This window comes from Cucurbita pepo, chromosome 1, assembly GCF_057944985.1.
Source record: "Cucurbita pepo subsp. pepo isolate OVF chromosome 1, ASM5794498v1, whole genome shotgun sequence".
Classification (NCBI taxonomy): domain Eukaryota; kingdom Viridiplantae; phylum Streptophyta; class Magnoliopsida; order Cucurbitales; family Cucurbitaceae; genus Cucurbita; species Cucurbita pepo.
Window position 1 is genome coordinate 7647665 of NC_141798.1, and position 18600 is coordinate 7666264.

Below are 18600 nucleotides of genomic sequence, written 5' to 3' on the forward strand. Positions count from 1 at the left end.
ACGAGACCTACCCTTCTTTTTTTCTGATTCGAGGGGATCATGTTCAGCTTTTACGCTTTCATTTCTACAACTCAGTTCAATTATTATTATGTCTGGATTTTGTAGCCAAACTACGGTATAGAAATTATAAATTTAAAATTATTTTTAATTTCATATTTCATATTTAATTCTTATTTAAAATCATCATTTTGACCGAATATTAATATCTTTTATTTGTGTATTTTTTTTAAAGAAACCTATTTCTTTGTTATAAGGCCCATTTATATCAATTCAATAAGCTCGTGGGCTCCCAGCTTCTAATTGGGCTTCATTCTGGATTTATTGGGCCGTTAATGGGTATACCATGTTAAAATAAATAAATAAATTAATTAATTAATAATAATAATAAAGTAGCATTGGCTTTCTTACAAGTATCTATTTAAATGAATTAATTAAAATTATGTTCAACATTATAAATAAATACCTCAAAAAAATGCTAAATGTTTTTTTAAAAATATTATTATTAGTTTGAAAGAACAAAAAAATGTAAAAAATAAGAAAAACATGAAGAATATATTATAAATAAGAAAAACGTGGAGATTTAGATTTGAGGGGTAGCTAATGCCTTAACAAGTAAAACACTTTCCTTTGGGGTATTAAAGTCTTCAAGGAACTTACTCCCTCAACATCACCAAGCACCTACATTTTCCCAACAATATACATTCATTTAAATTACTCTAATATTTATTTATTTATTTATTTAGATGCGACTATTATTAATATAAAGCCGAGAAAAAAATGTAAACATAGCATTGAAAAAAATAAGAAATGATATCGACGTATAACGAATGAATTGTGTAAAATAGTGAAAGATGCGGAGAGTTTGGCAAACCCTTTAAGGTATTAATGTATAGATCGTACTTTGCCTACTCATTTTCGTTACATTTCTAGATAAGATTGTGACATTTGTGAGAAACTAAAGAAATATCATCGCACAGAGCATATTCCCTATTTTTACTGTTTACATAAATGGGGTTGGGGACGAGATTATATTCCATGTCCCTGTTCCCATCCCGTTTAATATAAATATATTTTCAACACGAACACGCACACACAAAATTCAACACATTTTAAGGAATGAAATAGGTGACCCCATCCATCCATAACCAATAATTACAAATTATGAAGAGATTAATTAAATGTTAACATGAACTGTTCATTTAATTATTAATTAATGAATAATTTATTATATTTTGAACTATGGGAAATTAATTATTACCATTTTAGATTCGTAATTATTTACAAATCTCAAACGTGCCTCCTTTAATTGATGCTTAAAACCTCACTTTATTCCTGCCTACGATCATTATTTTCATTTTTAATTAAGTATTTAATGTAACACATAATTGGCCATAAATTAAATTATTAATTTAATTCTTACAATTTAATATTTTTTTTAATATTAATTTGATCAATCTAATCCTTACATTATAAAAACATTTCATGCATTTCTATAATCTCACTAATTAAATATATATGGTCTTACAAATCATTACCACATTAATTATTTACTACACATGTTTTCTATTTATAATTATCTTTTTTTATTTAAATTTTATAAAATTAAATAAAAAAGTGAGTCCCGATGTAAGAGCCATTCGGAGTGGAAGCCACGTAATCCGTTAATTAAGTAAATATATATATTATTATTATTGATAAAGAAAATATACAAAAATAAATAAACACCAACTTTAATCATAATCTCTGTCGTTTACACAAACGACAACATTTAATCCAACCTCCAAAATTATTCCAATTCCCACTTTTTTTTTTCTTTTTTTAAATTTAATATTCCCTTTTCCCTTTTTAATCAATTTCATGTTTTCTTTAGATTCTCCTAAAAATAATAATCATTTAATTTTTATGATTCATATGAAGTTAAATCGTTCGAATCTTGAATAAAAGAAATACTCTCTCCGTTGATGTGACGCTTTTTGGGAAGTGCAAAGCAAAGTCATGAGAGCTTATGCTCAAAATGGACAATATCATACTATTGTGAAGAGTGTATTCATTTAATTTATTTTGTGTGAAATTGGGAATATTGAAAAAAAAAAAAAAAAAATTAAGCAGAGAGAAAATGTATTATTTGAAAGCATAGGTGTTGGTGTTTTCAAGTTCCAATGCCAACTAATGATAATGACAGACAAGAAATACACAGAGATAGAGGTTGGAGACACTAATTATTAAATTAATATTTCTATTTATTTCCAAATTTTCAAAATAAGTAAACTCAATTATTAATATATTTTAGTATAACCATGCGTCGGATTTCCGATGCTTTCCTGGCCGTCCGATTTGTTTACCTTTTACTTTTGACCCCTCCTGTTCTTTTGGGGATTTTAAGGTATTTATTTATTTAAAGGGAACATGGAATTTACGAATATTATATTATTATTACGTGAGTTTATAAATATTGGGTGCCTTTTTCCCATTCCGAAATTCTAATTTTTATAAATCTTAAAAGCTATTTCCTTTTAAATTATTTGATTTATTTAAAGAAAAAGAATTATGGTGAAAGTAAGTAATATCGAAACACAACAAATAAAAAATTAGTTTTTATTTTTCTTTCTTTTTTATTTAAGAAAACTATATATATAAATATATATTTTAATTTTTTAAGTTTCGGTCAAAACATAACGAACGAATAAATAAAGCAAAAACAACATTGGAGCTTAGAACAAAATAACTTTAAACACCGTACTTTTTCATTTTCTACAAATCCTTTTTCTAAAAATTAGTCTGAGTTAATAAGTTTATTGATTAACGGAGTGTCTTAGTCTTAGATTTTGGTGGTATTTTTTTATAAATGTGTTTTAAAACGAAGAATATGGGCATAGAATTTTGGAAGTGAAAAGCAATTTGTGGCAACAAAAGAAAGGAACCCAACAACAATAAAATTTCTATATTAAAGATAGCAACAAAATAATAGGAAGTAGTATGAATGTGCAAGCATTTGGCATGGTATGGTTAATAAATGGGCACAATAATTTGTATTATTGAACCCAATTATGAGCTATTTACTACTCTCTGCTACGCTTTAGCATCCCCTGCACAGTTTCAACAACATATCGGACAATATTTACTCACTCTTTTGCCTTTTGGTTACCAATTCACCTCTCAACTTAATGGCCGTAGTTACAAGCAACAATACCAACTTTTTGTTTTTAATGATATGATAACTCTGGTTCTAAACAATGCCCCCTTTCTCTTTTAATTTGACATTCATACTCATTTATTAAGTTTTGGTACAAAACTTACATTTTTGGGTTTATAATCCATTTTATGGAAGGTTTGGATATGAATTTGATGACCCATTTGTTGTTTTAGTTTAGGAATTCTTAAAGCTTTCAACTTTTTTAATTATTGGATTGGATTCTCATTTGGGTCATCTCATTAAAGTCATAATCTACGTAATATTTTATCCTTTTGAATTCATAGATGGGGTTTCTTAAAAGTGAAGGGTTTTGTAACTTTAGAGAGAAAGAAAGGCAAAAAAACAGAAAGGGAGGAGAAAATTAGAGACGAATTCAAATTTCAAAAAGTAGAGAGATGAAAATGGAAAGATGGAGTAAAAGATGTGAAAAGAAAACCCATATTAATTTAATTCATCTTAATGGTTTTAATGATCAAGAGCTCTCATTTTCATGCAAGTTTGGCTATAAATGCACGACCTTTACTGTTCTAGCTTCCCTTTTCACCATTGCTTAAATAACCCATGTCCTCTGCGTATCTTTACACTGCCAATCTCTCCTTCCCTCTCTGTATTTGATGCAATAAAATCTTCCTTTTTCTGTGCGAGCATCTCTCTGAGGCGTGACAGAGCAGAGGCTGGGGGTCTGCGCTCAAAATTTTGAAAAGGGGTTCGAATATGAAGCCCAAATTCAATGGAATTTACTCGAACAAAAGCTTGAATGAGCTATGGAGTACTGAAAGTGGTACGTTTTGTGAAATGGGTATCTTTCTCTTCCTACTTTTGGTGCCGTTTTGTTTCTCTGTGATTCATAACTTGGTTTGTTTTTCTGGCTAGGGCTTTGAACCTCTATTTATTAGGCTGAAATCAATGCTCTCTTCTCTTTGAACTGTCGCTTTTAGTTTCTGTGGCCTTTTGGAGCCCTTCATTTTCTGCTGTTTTAGTACTTTTAAGCTCCCTCGTTGCTTGGGAAATGGTAGCTTCATAAATCTTCGCCCCTGTTCTGTTCTTTAATTTCTTCCTTACAAGCATTTAGTGTTGGCTCCTTCAGATTCTTCCACTATTTATTCCTTTTCCTGAATTGGGGGAGTTTGTATAAGGGAAATCCATAGATTCTGCTTGGAGGGAGTTGATTTTGAAGTTTGTGATCAAAAGCTATTGCAAAAGTTGGGTATCTTAGTCGACATATTATGGATAATTCCATCAGCTGTTCGCATAGCATGTTTTCAGATATGAGATTTGGCGAGACGACTCTCACCAGTATGCCAGTGGCTGTGGTTGAGCCATTTAGCTCTACTGTTTGGGAACAAGCAGCTAATTCCCAAAACATGGGAACTAGCAAGGCCAGTGGCTGTCCAGTTTCTTTGAGCACTGATATCAGCTGGAACCTATCACATAATATGTTTAAAGGGGGAGTTTATCTACCTCACGGCGTGCTCCCACAGAGCTTGTCTCAACTTCCAGCTGATTCTTCATTTATTGAGCGTGCAGCCAGGCTCTCCTGTTTTAGTGGTGATATTGTTGGCCATTTCAACATTCATGAGCCTCCTATGAGTGTTTCAATCCCTGAGAGATGGGATGAGATTCCACGAAATGGGTTAGGCTTGGTTTCTGGAATTGAAGGACAATCTCAGAGAACTAATGAACATGGAGCTGATGAAAATGGAAGCCCTTTGAAAGTGGATGATCGTGGTAAACAAGCTACTGATGGTTCTTCTGCTAATGAATCTGATGAAGCTGAGTTTAGCGGCGGTGATGGGCCATGTGTGTTAGAGGTCACAGCCAACCAAGTTTCTGCCAAGGGCCGGAAGAGGAAAAGAAGTGGACAGGTAATGAATAATGATTCTTGTTCTGATCAACCCAATGGACCTCTGCAACAAGCTACTGTTTCAGCTAAGAATGATACTCAAAATCAGCCAAAAGGAGATCAAAATCCAAGCTCAACTGCTAACAAGGCTGCAGGAAAACATGGTAAACAGGCGTCTCAACCTTCAGATCCACCAAAGGAAGAGTATATTCATGTTCGAGCTCGACGGGGCCAGGCGACAAACAGCCATAGTCTTGCAGAGAGGGTAATATACGTCACATTCAATGTTTGAAACCATGTAAGAAAACCAGAAGTTGACTGAGTTTGAGTTCTGTTGTAGGTAAGGAGGGAGAAGATCAGTGAGAGGATGAAGTTTCTTCAAGAACTAGTCCCTGGTTGCAGCAAGGTTTGATGGTTAAATTTGTACTTTAGACACTAGAATCACATCAAAATCTATGTTCGTCTCGATTAAAGTTCTATGATGCAGGTTACCGGAAAGGCGGTGATGCTAGACGAAATCATTAACTATGTCCAATCGCTGCAACGACAAGTCGAGGTATGAAAGTCAGTTCACCTTCTTCGTAGCAAGTAGCATATATACTTCTGGTTTCTAAATCATTGTTTGAACTTCCATGAGATTTGCAGTTCTTATCGATGAAACTCGCTACCGTGAATCCAAGGATGGATATCAACATCGACGGGCTCCTAGCCAAAGATGTAAGTGTAATTTCACGTCAAAGTTCTCGAGACAATCAGTTCATACATATCCTGGTTCTAACACACATTGATTTTGTCTTAGATTCTTCAATCACAAGCTGGTCCATCGTTGACATATATGCCCACCGGTTGTCCCCCGCCTCGTGTTTCTCATCATCGACTTATTCCAAGCGGTTTTCCTGCCATAGGGAGCTCTGAGATGTTAAGGAAAATGAGTTCCCAGATGAATCCAAGGTCTAATGGATTTAAGGAGCCTTCTCAGGTAGAAACTCAAGCATCTTGATGCATATTTATCAATGGTTTGTTAAATGTATCAAACTATGTCCACAGATAAAGAGTGTGTGGGATGGTGAGCTCCAAAACATTGTGCAGATGACCTTTGGGATGTCCACTACCCTCAATTGTTTAGAACTCGAAGGTAAAATAAGAACTACCCGTCTCGCTCAAACATCGAAACTCCGTCCCGAAATCGTTGAACTCAAATAGAAATTGGTCTGTTCTTGCAGGATCTGATTCACCAGGCAATACAAAAGTTGCACATTGAAATTTCTTCTTAATTGCCACGAACCATTTACGCTTCGTGTACATGTGCATTAGTATTAGTATTAGTATTAGTATTAGTATGAGATTCATCATGGCCACGAACTATTTCTACTTCGTGGTAATGTGATATAAGAAATACAATTACTGTATTCGGAGCTGCTTAGCTGGTGACTGATTCGGAGCGATAGATATCGACCGAGGCAGTAAATTGCCCCGTAACAATCGCCCCAAAATCAACGACCTGGTAGAGAAACTATTGTACGATCTCATTAGTTTAGATTATAGGAGACGCGTTGTCTTAGACGATGTACAGAAGTCGATGAATCGATATCTGGAAAGCAAGGAACATGAGCTTTTGCTTAGTAGTGTGTGTAGTTTCATTAGCTGAAGTGGGTTGGCTGTAACTTTTACAAGTCGAGGAATTTATTGTTGCGTTCTTGGAGCGGGTCAAAACCCGACCCATTTCATTCACGCATTTTGCTAGCCCGTTTGTTCTTGTATTGGGCCTACTGGGCTTACCGGAAACTAGGCCCAAATTTCGTAAAAGCAGGAATAAAATTACAAGAATATAATTACAGTTTTCCTTTTACCCATTTCTTACAAATTTATTATATCTAATTATTAATTATAATAAATCAATAATCATTTATTTAAATATATATTCAATTTATTTTGATAAAAAAAAAATTAAATAAATGAATTACTTATTTACTAAAATTAATAATTAATTAGATGTTGGTATATTAAATAAATTAAATTGGTTAGTCAGTGGATGGGAGGTCTTCCATTTCACTCTTTCTCCCACTTATTATCTCTATGTGGCACTTCTGCCCTCTTCAACTCATAAAGCTCTTCAACTCAACGCTTTATGGATAGACATGTAATTCCTGAACTCTCACAAATCGAAATTGAGTCCCACAAAGAAAAGCTAGTTGGATAGACAGAGATCATCTACTCGACAATGCTACCTTGGAGAGGATGTAAAGCTAAGTACTCTAATATAAGAATGGAAACTCATATTCAAAAGCTTTTTCGATATATGAATACTATGGAAGAGTTGGTGAACATTGTTCTAACTCATAACGGTAAGATGACTAGCATGAACGAAGCAGCTTCAACACCACCGATACTCTTAATCATAGACAGACTTACAATGACCTCAACGTCAAAGGATGAACGTGGTAGATACAATAAACCAAATGATTATATATATATATATATATATATATATGTATATTGGAGGGCCCGCATTGTTAAAATAAAGTTTTCCCATTTTATGGGACTTCACGTTACTCGCTTAATATATTGTTTTCTGAATTATTTATTTTTGCTGACAGGACACTCACCACCCAATCGCATCTCAAGGCTCCACCAACCCCATCACCGTTTCTGACACAACTCTCTCTCTCTCTCAGCGTCTCAAATCGCCCACCTCCCCCCATTCTTCGCTCTTGTTTGTTCACGTGCCGTGCTGTCAGGCACCTGGACAACCTCCCTTCTCTTTGGTCAATTTCCTATTCGTTCTTTGTTTTTCCTTGATCTCCAATGGCGATTTCCGTACTTCAATTCAGAAACATGTTTCCAATATAAATACCCACTCTCCCTCATTCCTTCCTCAGCCTTCAATCACATCTGGTTCCAATGGCGTCGCCTTCATCGCCATTACCCCATCTTCTGCTTTTTCCATACCCAGCTCAGGGCCATATGCTTCCACTTCTCGATCTCACCCATTTCTTAGCTTCTTATGGCTTCCCCATCACCGTTTTGGTTACCCCCAAGAACCTCCCCATCCTTCAACCTCTTCTTTCAGCCCACCCTTCTGTCCAAACCCTTGTTCTCCCCTTCCCTTCTGTCCCCGGTTTGCCTCCCGGCGTCGAGAATATCAAAGACATCGGCGGCGAAGGCAACGTACCCATCATAGTGGCTCTCCGCCAACTCCAAGACCCCATTATTGAGTGGTTCAAATCCCACCCTTCACCTCCCTCCGCCATCATTTCTGATTTCTTCCTTGGATGGACCCAATCTCTCGCCCAAAAGCTTCAAATCCCTAGAGTCTCCTTCTTCTCCTCTGGCTGTTGGGTCGTTGACGTCCTCGATTACTGTTGGCGTCACGTACCTTCCGAAGAGTTCCGTAAATCCCCAGTGAAGCATATGGCTGAATTGCCTAATTCCCCCTCCTTCACTAATCAGGATTTGCCGGAATTTGTCACCGTGTACCGGGATTCTGACCCACTATTCAGTACCATAAGAGCCGACTGGTTTGAAGCCGGGACCTGCTGGGCTAATGTTTTCAATACCTTCGACGAGTTGGAGCCCGAGTATTTGGAGTTCTACAGGAAATTAAACAACAACGAGAATGTATTTGGAGTTGGACCGCTAAGCCTTGTCAAAGGGCACAACCCAACTGTGGAATCGAGTTCAGATGAGGTTCTGAAATGGCTTGATGAATGCCCCGATGGTTCGGTGCTATACATTAGTTTTGGGAGTCAAAAGCAACTGAATCAGCAGCAAATGGAAGCACTGGCATCCGGGATTGAGAGAAGCGGGACTCGATTCGTATGGGTGGTTAAGACAATTCGTCAAACAGATGGTGGGTCCGACGGAATCCCAATCGGGTTTGAGGATCGGGTCTCTGGTCGTGGAATGGTGGTGAAGAGATGGGTACCACAGGAGGCGATACTGAGGCACAGAGCCGTGAGAGGGTTTCTGAGCCACTGCGGGTGGAACTCTATACTGGAGAGCCTAGCGAGTGGAGTACCAATATTTGCTTGGGCCATGGAAGGAGACCAAATGATAAACTCGAAGGTATTGGTGGATCAGATTGGAGTGGCGGTGCAAGTCTGCCATGGGGAGAACTCGGTGCCTGACCCGGACAAACTGGGGGAGGTCCTCGCCGAGTCTTTCAACTCCGACAAACTGAAAGCCAAAGCCAGAGCTCTGAGCAAAGCCGTGGCGGATGCAACTGGCCCCAGTGGGAGTTCATTGAGGAACCTGCAAGAATTTGCCAAGAAGCTGGCCAGCCTTCCTCCACCAACCAAGTGACTTCGCTACCAATTCATGTGTATGGCCTTGTCTTTATTTCAAATAAAATTGGCCGAACCTTAATTGTCTTCCGTTGGTTCTTGCTTTTCAACATCTCGTCTACTGTTTATCTTAGTCTATTCCAAATTCCAACTTTTTCAATCAGTTTATAACGTCTTGGCTAATTGAGTATCATCAATTATATTCATGACAAATATAATCTAACCTTAGTTCATTCATTTGACAGTAATTCTCAACTTATAAAATCAATATACGACAATCTCTCCTTGACCTCCTTCCCCACCCCCAAAGAAAAAGTTCAACCATTTCATGTGTTTGAGAAGCATTCAGAGAGACCAAAATATAATTAATTGAGAATTACCCAAACGATAAAGGGCCAATTTTTATTATGGTAAAGTTCAACAAATTCTTTCATTATGCTGTCGAATTGTAAACGTTCTTTTCTTCCTTATTTACATGAAGATCAGGGCAGCATCTGGGTATCAAAATAATAACTGATAGGAAAGAAGATCTTACCACTTGTTCTTCTTTGTTGTGAGCTATCCTATCAGAGATCAAATATGTTAGTTGATTTATCTTTAAATCCCTTCAAGTATCGACCATCCTCCATACTTAACAAATAGAGGCGGGAGTTCTGAAAGTGATGCCCCTCTAGGTTCAGAGAATTCCTGCACAACGAAATTGCTAAGAAATAAGTCAACAATATTTTTTTCCCCTCAATGACAACAGTTGGGAAGGGGCTCGCCCATCATTTACTAATTTTCAACTTTTTCCCCTCAGTCAGAAGATATCCTATGAGCCTTTGAGAAGCTATATACCTTACTTTCTATTCGACTGGCTGCAAGGAATCAGGCTCAGCTAATACTTCGTAGTACAACTTGTCATAACCACTCTATAAGACCGTCTGCTGCAGCCTCCAAGCTGGGAGAGCCCACAAGGGTCATTGCCATGACTTTCCTTTCGTTGCTTATCTGAGGCATAAAGTTTGATACATGCCACAGAGGGAATATTATCCCTACATCCTGCAACATGAACAAGCAAGCAAGTCATATAACTGATCGCTAGCTTCCTTTGAAGGTTTTAGCAATTTTAGGGAGAGGAAACAAGAATAACACAAATGAATGATTGCTTCCTACCCATGATAGTCTCATGAGAAACTCATAAAGGAAGTCAAAGTAGTAGTTTCAAGATATCAATCAAGAATTTTAATGTGCCATACCCACAGTAATCGAAACAGAGGGTAAAGGATTTGATATGTGTAAGACATTCAGCGTGATCGTTTCATGTTAAGCTTGACCTTGCGTAAAAGTACATGGTTATGGTTGCAAATACTCGAGCTGAAACAAATGTGACCATCAAGTTGAATAAATTGGGAAAACCAGAGTTAATTTGATATAACTAGAGAATGGTACTCTACGAGAACAACCTCTCCTAACACCGATATTCTGGATCCATGCATTCTTAATAAAATTAGAATCTAGGGGAAAAATTCATCCTTGAATTTTGATTAAGTTCATAATGCTCACCTGTACCTCAGATGCTAACCTCTTATGCCAAAATATGGTTATCTGGAACGGCGTGATGTGATCGACTGACCTCTTCTGATGGATCAATGTGAAATGACGCCAGATTTAACCATCACAGCAAGAAATTCAAATACTGAACTGCTATCACCATGTTGATGGAAAGCATTAAGCATTGTCTCGCAGATTTCAGAATCAGGAGTTACACCTTCAGATAACATCATAGCAAATAAGTACTTTGCTTCAGTAATTAGACCCCTTTTGCACAGCCTATTAATGATAGCACTATAATCTCTGATGGAAATGACAAAACTCTTAGCCAACATTTGATTGAAGAACCCTAATGCTTTAGACACCTGACCCTTTGCACAATGTGCCTTAATAATTGTCATATAAGCAACTTTTGTCAAGCTAATATTTTGATCCTCCATAGAAACCAGCATTCGATCAGCATCCTTTAGGTCACCATATACACAAAGACCACTAATAAGTACATTATAAGTTACATGGGTAGGATCAAGATTATGGAGCAACATCTCATTATAAACCTGGAAAGCTTTTGCAATGTCTCTGGCCTTGCAAAAACATTGGATAATAGTATTATATGTAATCTGATCTGGCATTAGACCCTTTGCATACATATACTCAAGCAACTGGAGGGCTTCATGCATTTTATTCTGTCTGCAGAGTCCTTTGATTAGTACAGTATAAGTTATATGAGTTGGAACAACAGCATTTGCTTCCATCTCATGGAGTAGATCAAACATTTCCTGCATGTTTCCCGCTTCACAGTACGCATTCATAAGGGTAGTATAAGTTACTACACTGGGTAGCAATCCATTCAACCTAATGATTTTGAACATCTTTCGAGCCTCCACTAGGTCTCCATTTCTGCAAAACCCATGGACAAGAGTGTTGAAAGTGACAACAGTCGGAGTAATCCCCCTTTCAAACATTCTATAATATAGCTGCATAGCCTCAGAAATATCACCAAGCCTTACGTAACCATCAATCATAATATTAAACAAAATAACATCCTCTATCAGATCCATATGAGTCAAAGCATCAAAATATTTTCTTGCCTCAGAAATATTTCCATTCTCAAAGAAACCCAAAAGTACTGCACGTTGAGAAAAGTAGTTAGGAAAATTTCTCTTCAAACGCATTTGTTCATATAGTTGGTAAGCCCTTTGTACAAACCCTTCCTTGCAGAGGCCATGAATGAGGATTGAATATACTATAAGATCAGGTTTCAAACGTAGAGTTTCCATTTCATTGAGCAATGCCAATGCCTCTTCTATTCGTCCAACTTTACACAAACAGCTAAGTAGCACACTGTACGAAATGATGTTCAACTGAAACCCCCTTGAAAGGGTTTCTTGCCGCAGCTTAAGGGCTTCCTCAATATTTCCCATTTGACAATGCCCACATATCAGTATTGTATATGTCACAATATCCGGATTTAGACCTTTTAGCAACATTTTCTGGACGACTTTCCAGGCCCCACTCATAAAACCAAGCAAGAGAAACCCTTTAGCAAGTGTGTTGTATGTTACTACATCAGGCTCCACACCATGCTTTTCCATGTCATCTGTGAATTCCAGAGCTTCGTCCATGGAACCTGCTACACATAACCCATGAATAAGAATATTATAACTGTACGAATCAGGAAGAAGTCCATTCTTGACCATCAAACAGAAAAATGACCTTGCAACATCTACTAGCCCCACTTTGCAAAACTTTGACATAACGGTATTGATAGACACAATAGAAGGTCCAACTACTTCATTGCTGTCCTGTAGGAATGAAATCGCATCTTGTAACTTGGATTGCGCACATAGGCCGTGTATAAGTATTGAGGTAGTATATTCACTCTGAGGAGCTCCACTAGCTTTGACCTCATTGCATATATCCCACATAACATCAGTGTGCCTCAAGTTATGCAATAGAGAGTTATAAGTTGGAACTGAAGCTTGTAAATTTAGATCCTTCATCTTTGCGATGACAAAGAGGGCATCATGGATCATTTCATGTCTAGAATACGCAAATGCCAGCATATCCCATACCACACCATTTGAATCCCAATTCCTGAATTTGTTCAAGAGCAGGTCACAAAAGGAAGATGCAGAACCCGACCCTACCAGAGAGTAAATATCGAGAGACATAAACAACATAAAATAGACATTCCAATGTTAACAAAAAAAAAAAAAAAAAAAAAAAGGGTTTGATGAACTGAAAAATAAGGATGGTCTAAAAGAAGTACGTTAAAAGACGAGGTTTATATATACATCAAAGAAACAGGGAAGGCATGAAAGAAAGCACGGTGCTTTTCAACTGCAGAAAATGTGGGGAATTAGTCTACCATTTTTTTTTTTTACTCTTAAGTATGCACATTATCATGATAACTATGAATCTCTTAGTTCAGCCAATATACACACTAGGCGTTAAGAAGGAGAATGCCCGACTTCTCTGCTTTTCTCTAATATCAGCCAATCAATCATGAAGAAAGAGATGCCAAGAACTGATACCTTGCTCCTCAACCAATTGCTTTATAACGCAATGCAACTCCTTGAATCTTCCTTTACCCGCTAGAATATGAGAAACGGCAAGCTGGGAGAACCCAGAATGCCGAAATCCGTACTTATTTCTCAACAAATAGAAAAATGCCACAGCAACATCAGGATTCTGAATACTCAAACTCTCAAGAACGCCGTCCACTACAGTTTCACTCAAAGTAGAAACTACAGTTCGAAAGTTACATCCACCAACATACGCTCTAAACCCAAAGGAATTTAAACCCGTAAGAATCTCACGAACTGGGTCGTTCTGGTCCAGAACGAAGGAGTGAGTGACGGATTCCGCTTCGAGGCGGGCGGCAGAAACTGAAGGCCTAGCAAGGATCACAGAACTAAAAGAAGCGAGTATCCCGCATTTCCTCAAAAAATGTAATGGCTTCCATTGATGAATACGGCTAAGCATGGAAATGGGAGCAGGATTGGAAAGAAACCCTGCCGATTTCTCGTGTAAGACAACGTGAAATTAAAAGCAACAAAGATAGGGATAAGTTAGAGGGATCGGAAAGCAGTATGAAACGAGGTAAGGAAAGGGAGTTAGGGTTTTAGCGAACCGATGGGTTTCGCGGCAATTCCGAAGGGCGGCAGCCACTGCTGGTTTTGGGTTGCTGCCGTTTTCGGCCATTGATAGCGCGAGCAGATTTGTGTAATTCCCCCCCAAAGGGCATAAACGCACCGTTTTATTTGGCATGACTTTATAGTCCTCAAACTTAATTTATTTGGGGGCTTAGCTTTTGCCTAATTAAGTTATTAAAATTTTATATATTTACAGGTAAATATTAGGTAAAGTTAAAATATTTGGTAAAAAAAATATATAACTGAAAATTTAAATAAGTTTAAGAGTGCGGGTGTCCGTGGATTGTGTTAAATTGGGTCAGTTATAATATTTTTAGATTAAACTCAAACGTTTTCAATTATAACATTTTTTTAATCAAACTCAATTGTTCGAGCTATAAACTTTTTGGATTAGGTTGGTTTAGGTTGTTCGAGTCATTTATTCAATTTTTTGTTTTAAATAAAAGTAATAGGTTAGTTTATAAAACATACAGGGTAGCGTTTGCAATAAACAAGTAAGTCTAAGTTTAAGAATCAAACCCATTAATTTATCCAATAAAACTCGAATTCCGCCGCTCTTTCTCTAACGTGGAAACGTGAATTAGGTTTCGTAACTCAATTCACATTTAGTTTAAGTCGTTGAAAACCTTTTTCTTTTCACGTAGAACACACTTTTTAAAAACCGTTATTTCAAACAGGCTCTACGTCCAATACATGTCCGAAACGAAACGTTATTTAAGAACTTGACAACGACGCTTGTAGAGTGGAAGCTAGACCATATGAAGCACCAATATATACATATAATGGAAGAAGGAAGGCCCAAGAAAAGTAATGGATGGCATATCTTAATCTATGCAGGCAATGGGTAAGCCTCAAACTTTAAGGTAAAGGAGTAGGAACTAAGAATGTCAGGCCCTGATGGCCCCATTCACACTTGCTTTGAGACAAACAGTACAACTAAAACAGGATTATTGCCTGTTTTAACTTCTTTTCTTCTCTATGTTTTGGATTTTTCCCATTTCCAGTCCATTTTTAGCTCATCTTTTACTCATAATGGAGCCTAACAGTCGTTAAAACCCAACTGCCAAACACCAAAGATTATAATCATACAGGAACGAGGAGCTTTTATACTAATTTGTCTCCAAAATTGAGGAGATTTCGAGTATAAAACAGTGAAGATATTATGAACTTGTATGGGGTTTTTGCTTGGAAACTAAGTAGCAAATATGGTGATCCATAATTTTGAAGCTCACATTTCACCAACCAAGTATGGTGAGTGTGGGAAATATGGTAAGCCAACTCAAACATTAAACACTTTATAATCTGAATCCAGTTTTGTTTCAAATTGTGCCATTAAGCCTTGTGTTCTTTGTTCAGTATGTCATCCAAAGCCACTGTTAGAAGACGAATTCTGGAGAGGCAAACATGTCCTAAAGAGAAAGATAGAACAAGCCAAAACATATTGTCTAAACACCTTAAGAAGATTTACCCAATTGGGCTTCAAAGAACCACTTCATCACTCTCTTTATCTTCATTTTCATTGTCTTTGTCCCAAAATTCAAATGATTCTTCTCTTACAGACTCCTCAATCCAACTCGATCAGAAGATTTCGTATGCGATTCGTTTGATTACACCGCCACCGCCGCCTCCTGAAAGAAGAGAAGCTCCATTGCCTAAGAGTGTCCAACAACAATGTCAGGAACTTGGTGATGGGGAACTCAGGAGGTGCAACTGGATCACTCATACCAGTGGTAAGATTACACTTAGTTCTGATATGGACTTAGAATACTTTCCACCACATTGCTAGACTAGTTCATGCTTGACGTTTCTATCTCGTGTACTCGACGCAGATAAAGCCTATGTATCCTTTCACGACGAGTGTTGGGGCGTCCCGGTGTATGACGACAAGTAGGTGATCTAAGTAGCTTTTCATTTATCCTGCATATCAGTTTATAGATTTGTGAGTTGACATCAGAGAAAAAATACCATACAGCCGACTTTTCGAGCTACTCGCTCTATCGGGGATGCTGATGGACTACAATTGGACTGAAATTGTGAAAAGAAGGGAACTATTCAGGTAATAGTTTCTGATCCAATGTGTACTTTGGATGAACATCTATGAGAAGATTAATGTATATATACACATCTGGTTGGTCATAGAGAAGCTTTTGCTGGATTTGAGGCAAGTACTGTGGCCAACATGGGGGAGAAAGAGATAGCAGACATAGCATCTGACAAGGCCATTATGCTGGTGGAGAGCAGAGTGAGGTGCATAGTAGACAATGCCAAGTGCATATTGAAGGCAAGCTAGATCACCTCATTTTTTAACCAACTCTTTCACAGAATGTATATTAACAAGAACAACTGGTTTTTTTATTCAACTGCAGATAGCTAGAGATTTTGGGTCGTTCAGTAACTATATGTGGAGCTATATGAACTTCAAACCAACAATAAACAGATTTAGATATCCAAGAAATGTTCCCCTGAGGAGTCCCAAAGCAGAAGCCATTAGCAAGGACATGGTGAAGCGCGGTTTTCGGTTTGTTGGGCCAGTGATCGTCTATTCGTTCATGCAGGCGGCAGGGTTGACGATCGATCATCTTGTGGACTGTTTTCGGCATGGCGAATGCGTAAATCTTGCAGAAAGACCATGGAGACATATCTGAGCTCAACGTTTCCTACTTTCCCTTCAAAGTTGTGGTTGTTTTGCTTTTGTGAGCATTAAGTTAACAATATAAAAAATTATGCATAGAGAAAGAGAGAGGAACTAAGATGGAACTTCTCTGCTTCTTTGTTTATCAGTTTCTGCTAGAATGGCCAATTCTGCAACTGAGCAACTCATCAGTTGATATCAAAAAGTGCAGAGCTCACCATTACAACAGTTGCAGAGCAGCCATGGTAATCGACAAGCTGAAGCTGGTGGAGAATAAGATTGGTGTATTTAATTTGTTTATGCTTCTAATATATAACTAATTATTTTAGATGTTTGGTGTGAATCTCTTGGGTCAAAATTGCTTATCTATGAGCTTTCTCATACATTCTAAACAAGCTCATTTCCTAAGACATTAAGAACCAAGAATGTTCTTTGTTCATGAAGAACTTCATGATACAACTAAGTTCATCAAAGCAGACATGACCATAGAAAACTGCAGTCTAGTTACAGTTCATAAGATCCAAATATGTAATACAAACCTCGTTATATCGTCCCTCACCTCGAGAAATGTCGATCGAGTTTCGAGATAGCACTCCAAGCCTGGTCCTTCAAATTGGCTGAGAATCAAGTCCATAGATCATCTTTCTCCCCCATCTGCTAGGCCAAAAAAGCTTTACCACATCACTTGATATGTTCTTTATCTTATTTGAAAGGCTATATGATAAGATGTAGGCAGTATTATACTTAGAGATCTTTTACTAAGATTAGTTGAAACTCTATCGAAGTCATCCTGCTACGAAACATTATATTATTTGTAAGGGTGTGAAAATCTTTCTCTAGCAAACGTGTTCTAAAAACTTTGAGGGGAAGACCGAAAGGGAAGACCCAAGGAAGACAATATCTGCTAGCGGAGAGCTTGAGCTATTATACGGTGAAACTCTATCAAAGTCATCCACTGAATTACAATGAAGCTTCAACCATTTTGTTGTTTGAGATTGCTTAAACTTCTCTCCAAGGGAAACAGGAAGATAGGATTCAAGCCCCACAATTGTCTCTATCTGCCTTCCTCCCAATCAATGAATCATTTTAGCTTGGATTATAAACCATCCAAAGACTAAAAGACAGGTTGCCAAGAAAAAACAAAACAGGTCAAATCCAGCACTTGTTCCACCTCAGCTGTTCTTTCACCTGTTATAATCTCTATCCACACTTTTTCCTTCCCTTCCACCATTCTTCAACCTAACTACTTGATTAACTCATCTTAATCCCAGTAATGGTCGGGTATGTTCAAGTAATAGCGACTGTTGAATTGCATATACTCACCAAACATCCTAGTAGTAAGTAGTGTCTGAAGTTTGTTAGATGGTACTGACCAAAAAATGAAATCCCAACAAGAACAGAGCAGGCTCTCCACCACCTACAAAGAAACTAATACAAAACGATCCAATTAGATTGATGAATCGTATGATCCAAGAAGTTCGATAATCATATGATCGGTTCATACGTAGGTAGTAGCGAGAAGGATGAAGCTGACAAAGAGAATGAGCAAAACAGTGGAAGAAAAGATCAAAGTTCTGGTACAGATCCACCATTAGGATGAATTTCAAATCAACTGGAATCTAATAATTCATCCATGGGTCCCAAACGATGAATGAAATTTCTTCACTGATTATAGCGACCCTACTTTGTTTCTTTCTTTTTATGCAATAACAAATAGCTTTAATCATTTTTCCACTAGTTAATACTTAATACAAGAAAGAACATGATGACTCCTGTCCTTATCGAATAATACAGGCTCAAAGGGTTAAACATTACTGAAAGAAAAAGGGAAAAAAAACCGACACGACGGCACAAAAGAGCAAAAAAAGAACAGCCTACGGGCGGCGGCCTACTGTATTAATAAGAAAAGAGAGGCGATACAACCAGAAAGTCCAGAGGTTATCAGACTGTCCACAAAA

At 37.4% G+C, this 18600-nt stretch overlaps 4 protein-coding genes across 11 annotated transcripts; 3 read left to right on the forward strand and 1 right to left on the reverse strand.

Annotated features, from left to right (window-relative positions):
• Positions 1–3709: 3709 nt before the first annotated feature.
• On the forward strand, positions 3710–6885 carry LOC111803968 (transcription factor bHLH49). Of its 3 annotated transcripts, none has more exons than XM_023688604.2 (8): positions 3710–3974; positions 4067–5301; positions 5377–5442; positions 5524–5592; positions 5682–5753; positions 5836–6015; positions 6084–6171; positions 6260–6885. In XM_023688604.2, the coding sequence occupies exons 2-8, from the start codon at positions 4420–4422 to the stop codon at positions 6295–6297; spliced, it is 1395 nt and encodes a 464-aa protein (XP_023544372.2). In that variant the 5' UTR covers positions 3710–3974; positions 4067–4419; the 3' UTR covers positions 6298–6885. The 3 variants fall into 3 exon arrangements, with proteins under 3 accessions (XP_023544372.2, XP_023544379.2, XP_023544364.2); XM_023688611.2 differs by having other exon boundaries at positions 4281–5301; XM_023688596.2 differs by having other exon boundaries at positions 3710–5301.
• A 960-nt stretch (positions 6886–7845) lies between these two features.
• LOC111798114 (UDP-glycosyltransferase 89A2) lies at positions 7846–9482 on the forward strand. The gene has a single exon (XM_023681094.2). It carries the CDS (start codon positions 7938–7940, stop codon positions 9336–9338), a length of 1401 nt encoding a protein of 466 aa, XP_023536862.2. The 5' UTR covers positions 7846–7937; the 3' UTR covers positions 9339–9482.
• A 189-nt stretch (positions 9483–9671) lies between these two features.
• Positions 9672–14103, reverse strand: LOC111798085 (Tetratricopeptide repeat (TPR)-like superfamily protein). 5 transcript variants are annotated; one of them, XM_087127308.1, is made up of 5 exons: positions 13390–14103; positions 10865–12998; positions 10558–10675; positions 10157–10360; positions 9672–10006 (listed from the first exon to the last, which is right to left on the reverse strand). In XM_087127308.1, the coding sequence occupies exons 1-2, from the start codon at positions 13838–13840 to the stop codon at positions 10948–10950; spliced, it is 2502 nt and encodes an 833-aa protein (XP_086983434.1). In that variant the 5' UTR covers positions 13841–14103; the 3' UTR covers positions 9672–10006; positions 10157–10360; positions 10558–10675; positions 10865–10947. The 5 variants fall into 5 exon arrangements, with proteins under 5 accessions (XP_086983434.1, XP_086983447.1, XP_086983438.1 ...); XM_087127321.1 differs by lacking the exon at positions 10558–10675 and having other exon boundaries at positions 10884–12998; XM_087127312.1 differs by lacking the exon at positions 10558–10675 and having other exon boundaries at positions 10871–12998.
• A 726-nt stretch (positions 14104–14829) lies between these two features.
• Positions 14830–16970, forward strand: LOC111791309 (DNA glycosylase superfamily protein). Of its 2 annotated transcripts, XM_023672609.2 has the most exons (6): positions 14830–15279; positions 15367–15740; positions 15840–15897; positions 15983–16066; positions 16150–16291; positions 16377–16970. In XM_023672609.2, exons 2-6 carry the CDS (start codon positions 15368–15370, stop codon positions 16653–16655), a joined length of 936 nt encoding a protein of 311 aa, XP_023528377.2. In that variant the 5' UTR covers positions 14830–15279; position 15367; the 3' UTR covers positions 16656–16970. The 2 variants fall into 2 exon arrangements, with proteins under 2 accessions (XP_023528377.2, XP_023528370.2); XM_023672602.2 differs by lacking the exon at positions 14830–15279 and having other exon boundaries at positions 15291–15740.
• Positions 16971–18600: the final 1630 nt, after the last annotated feature.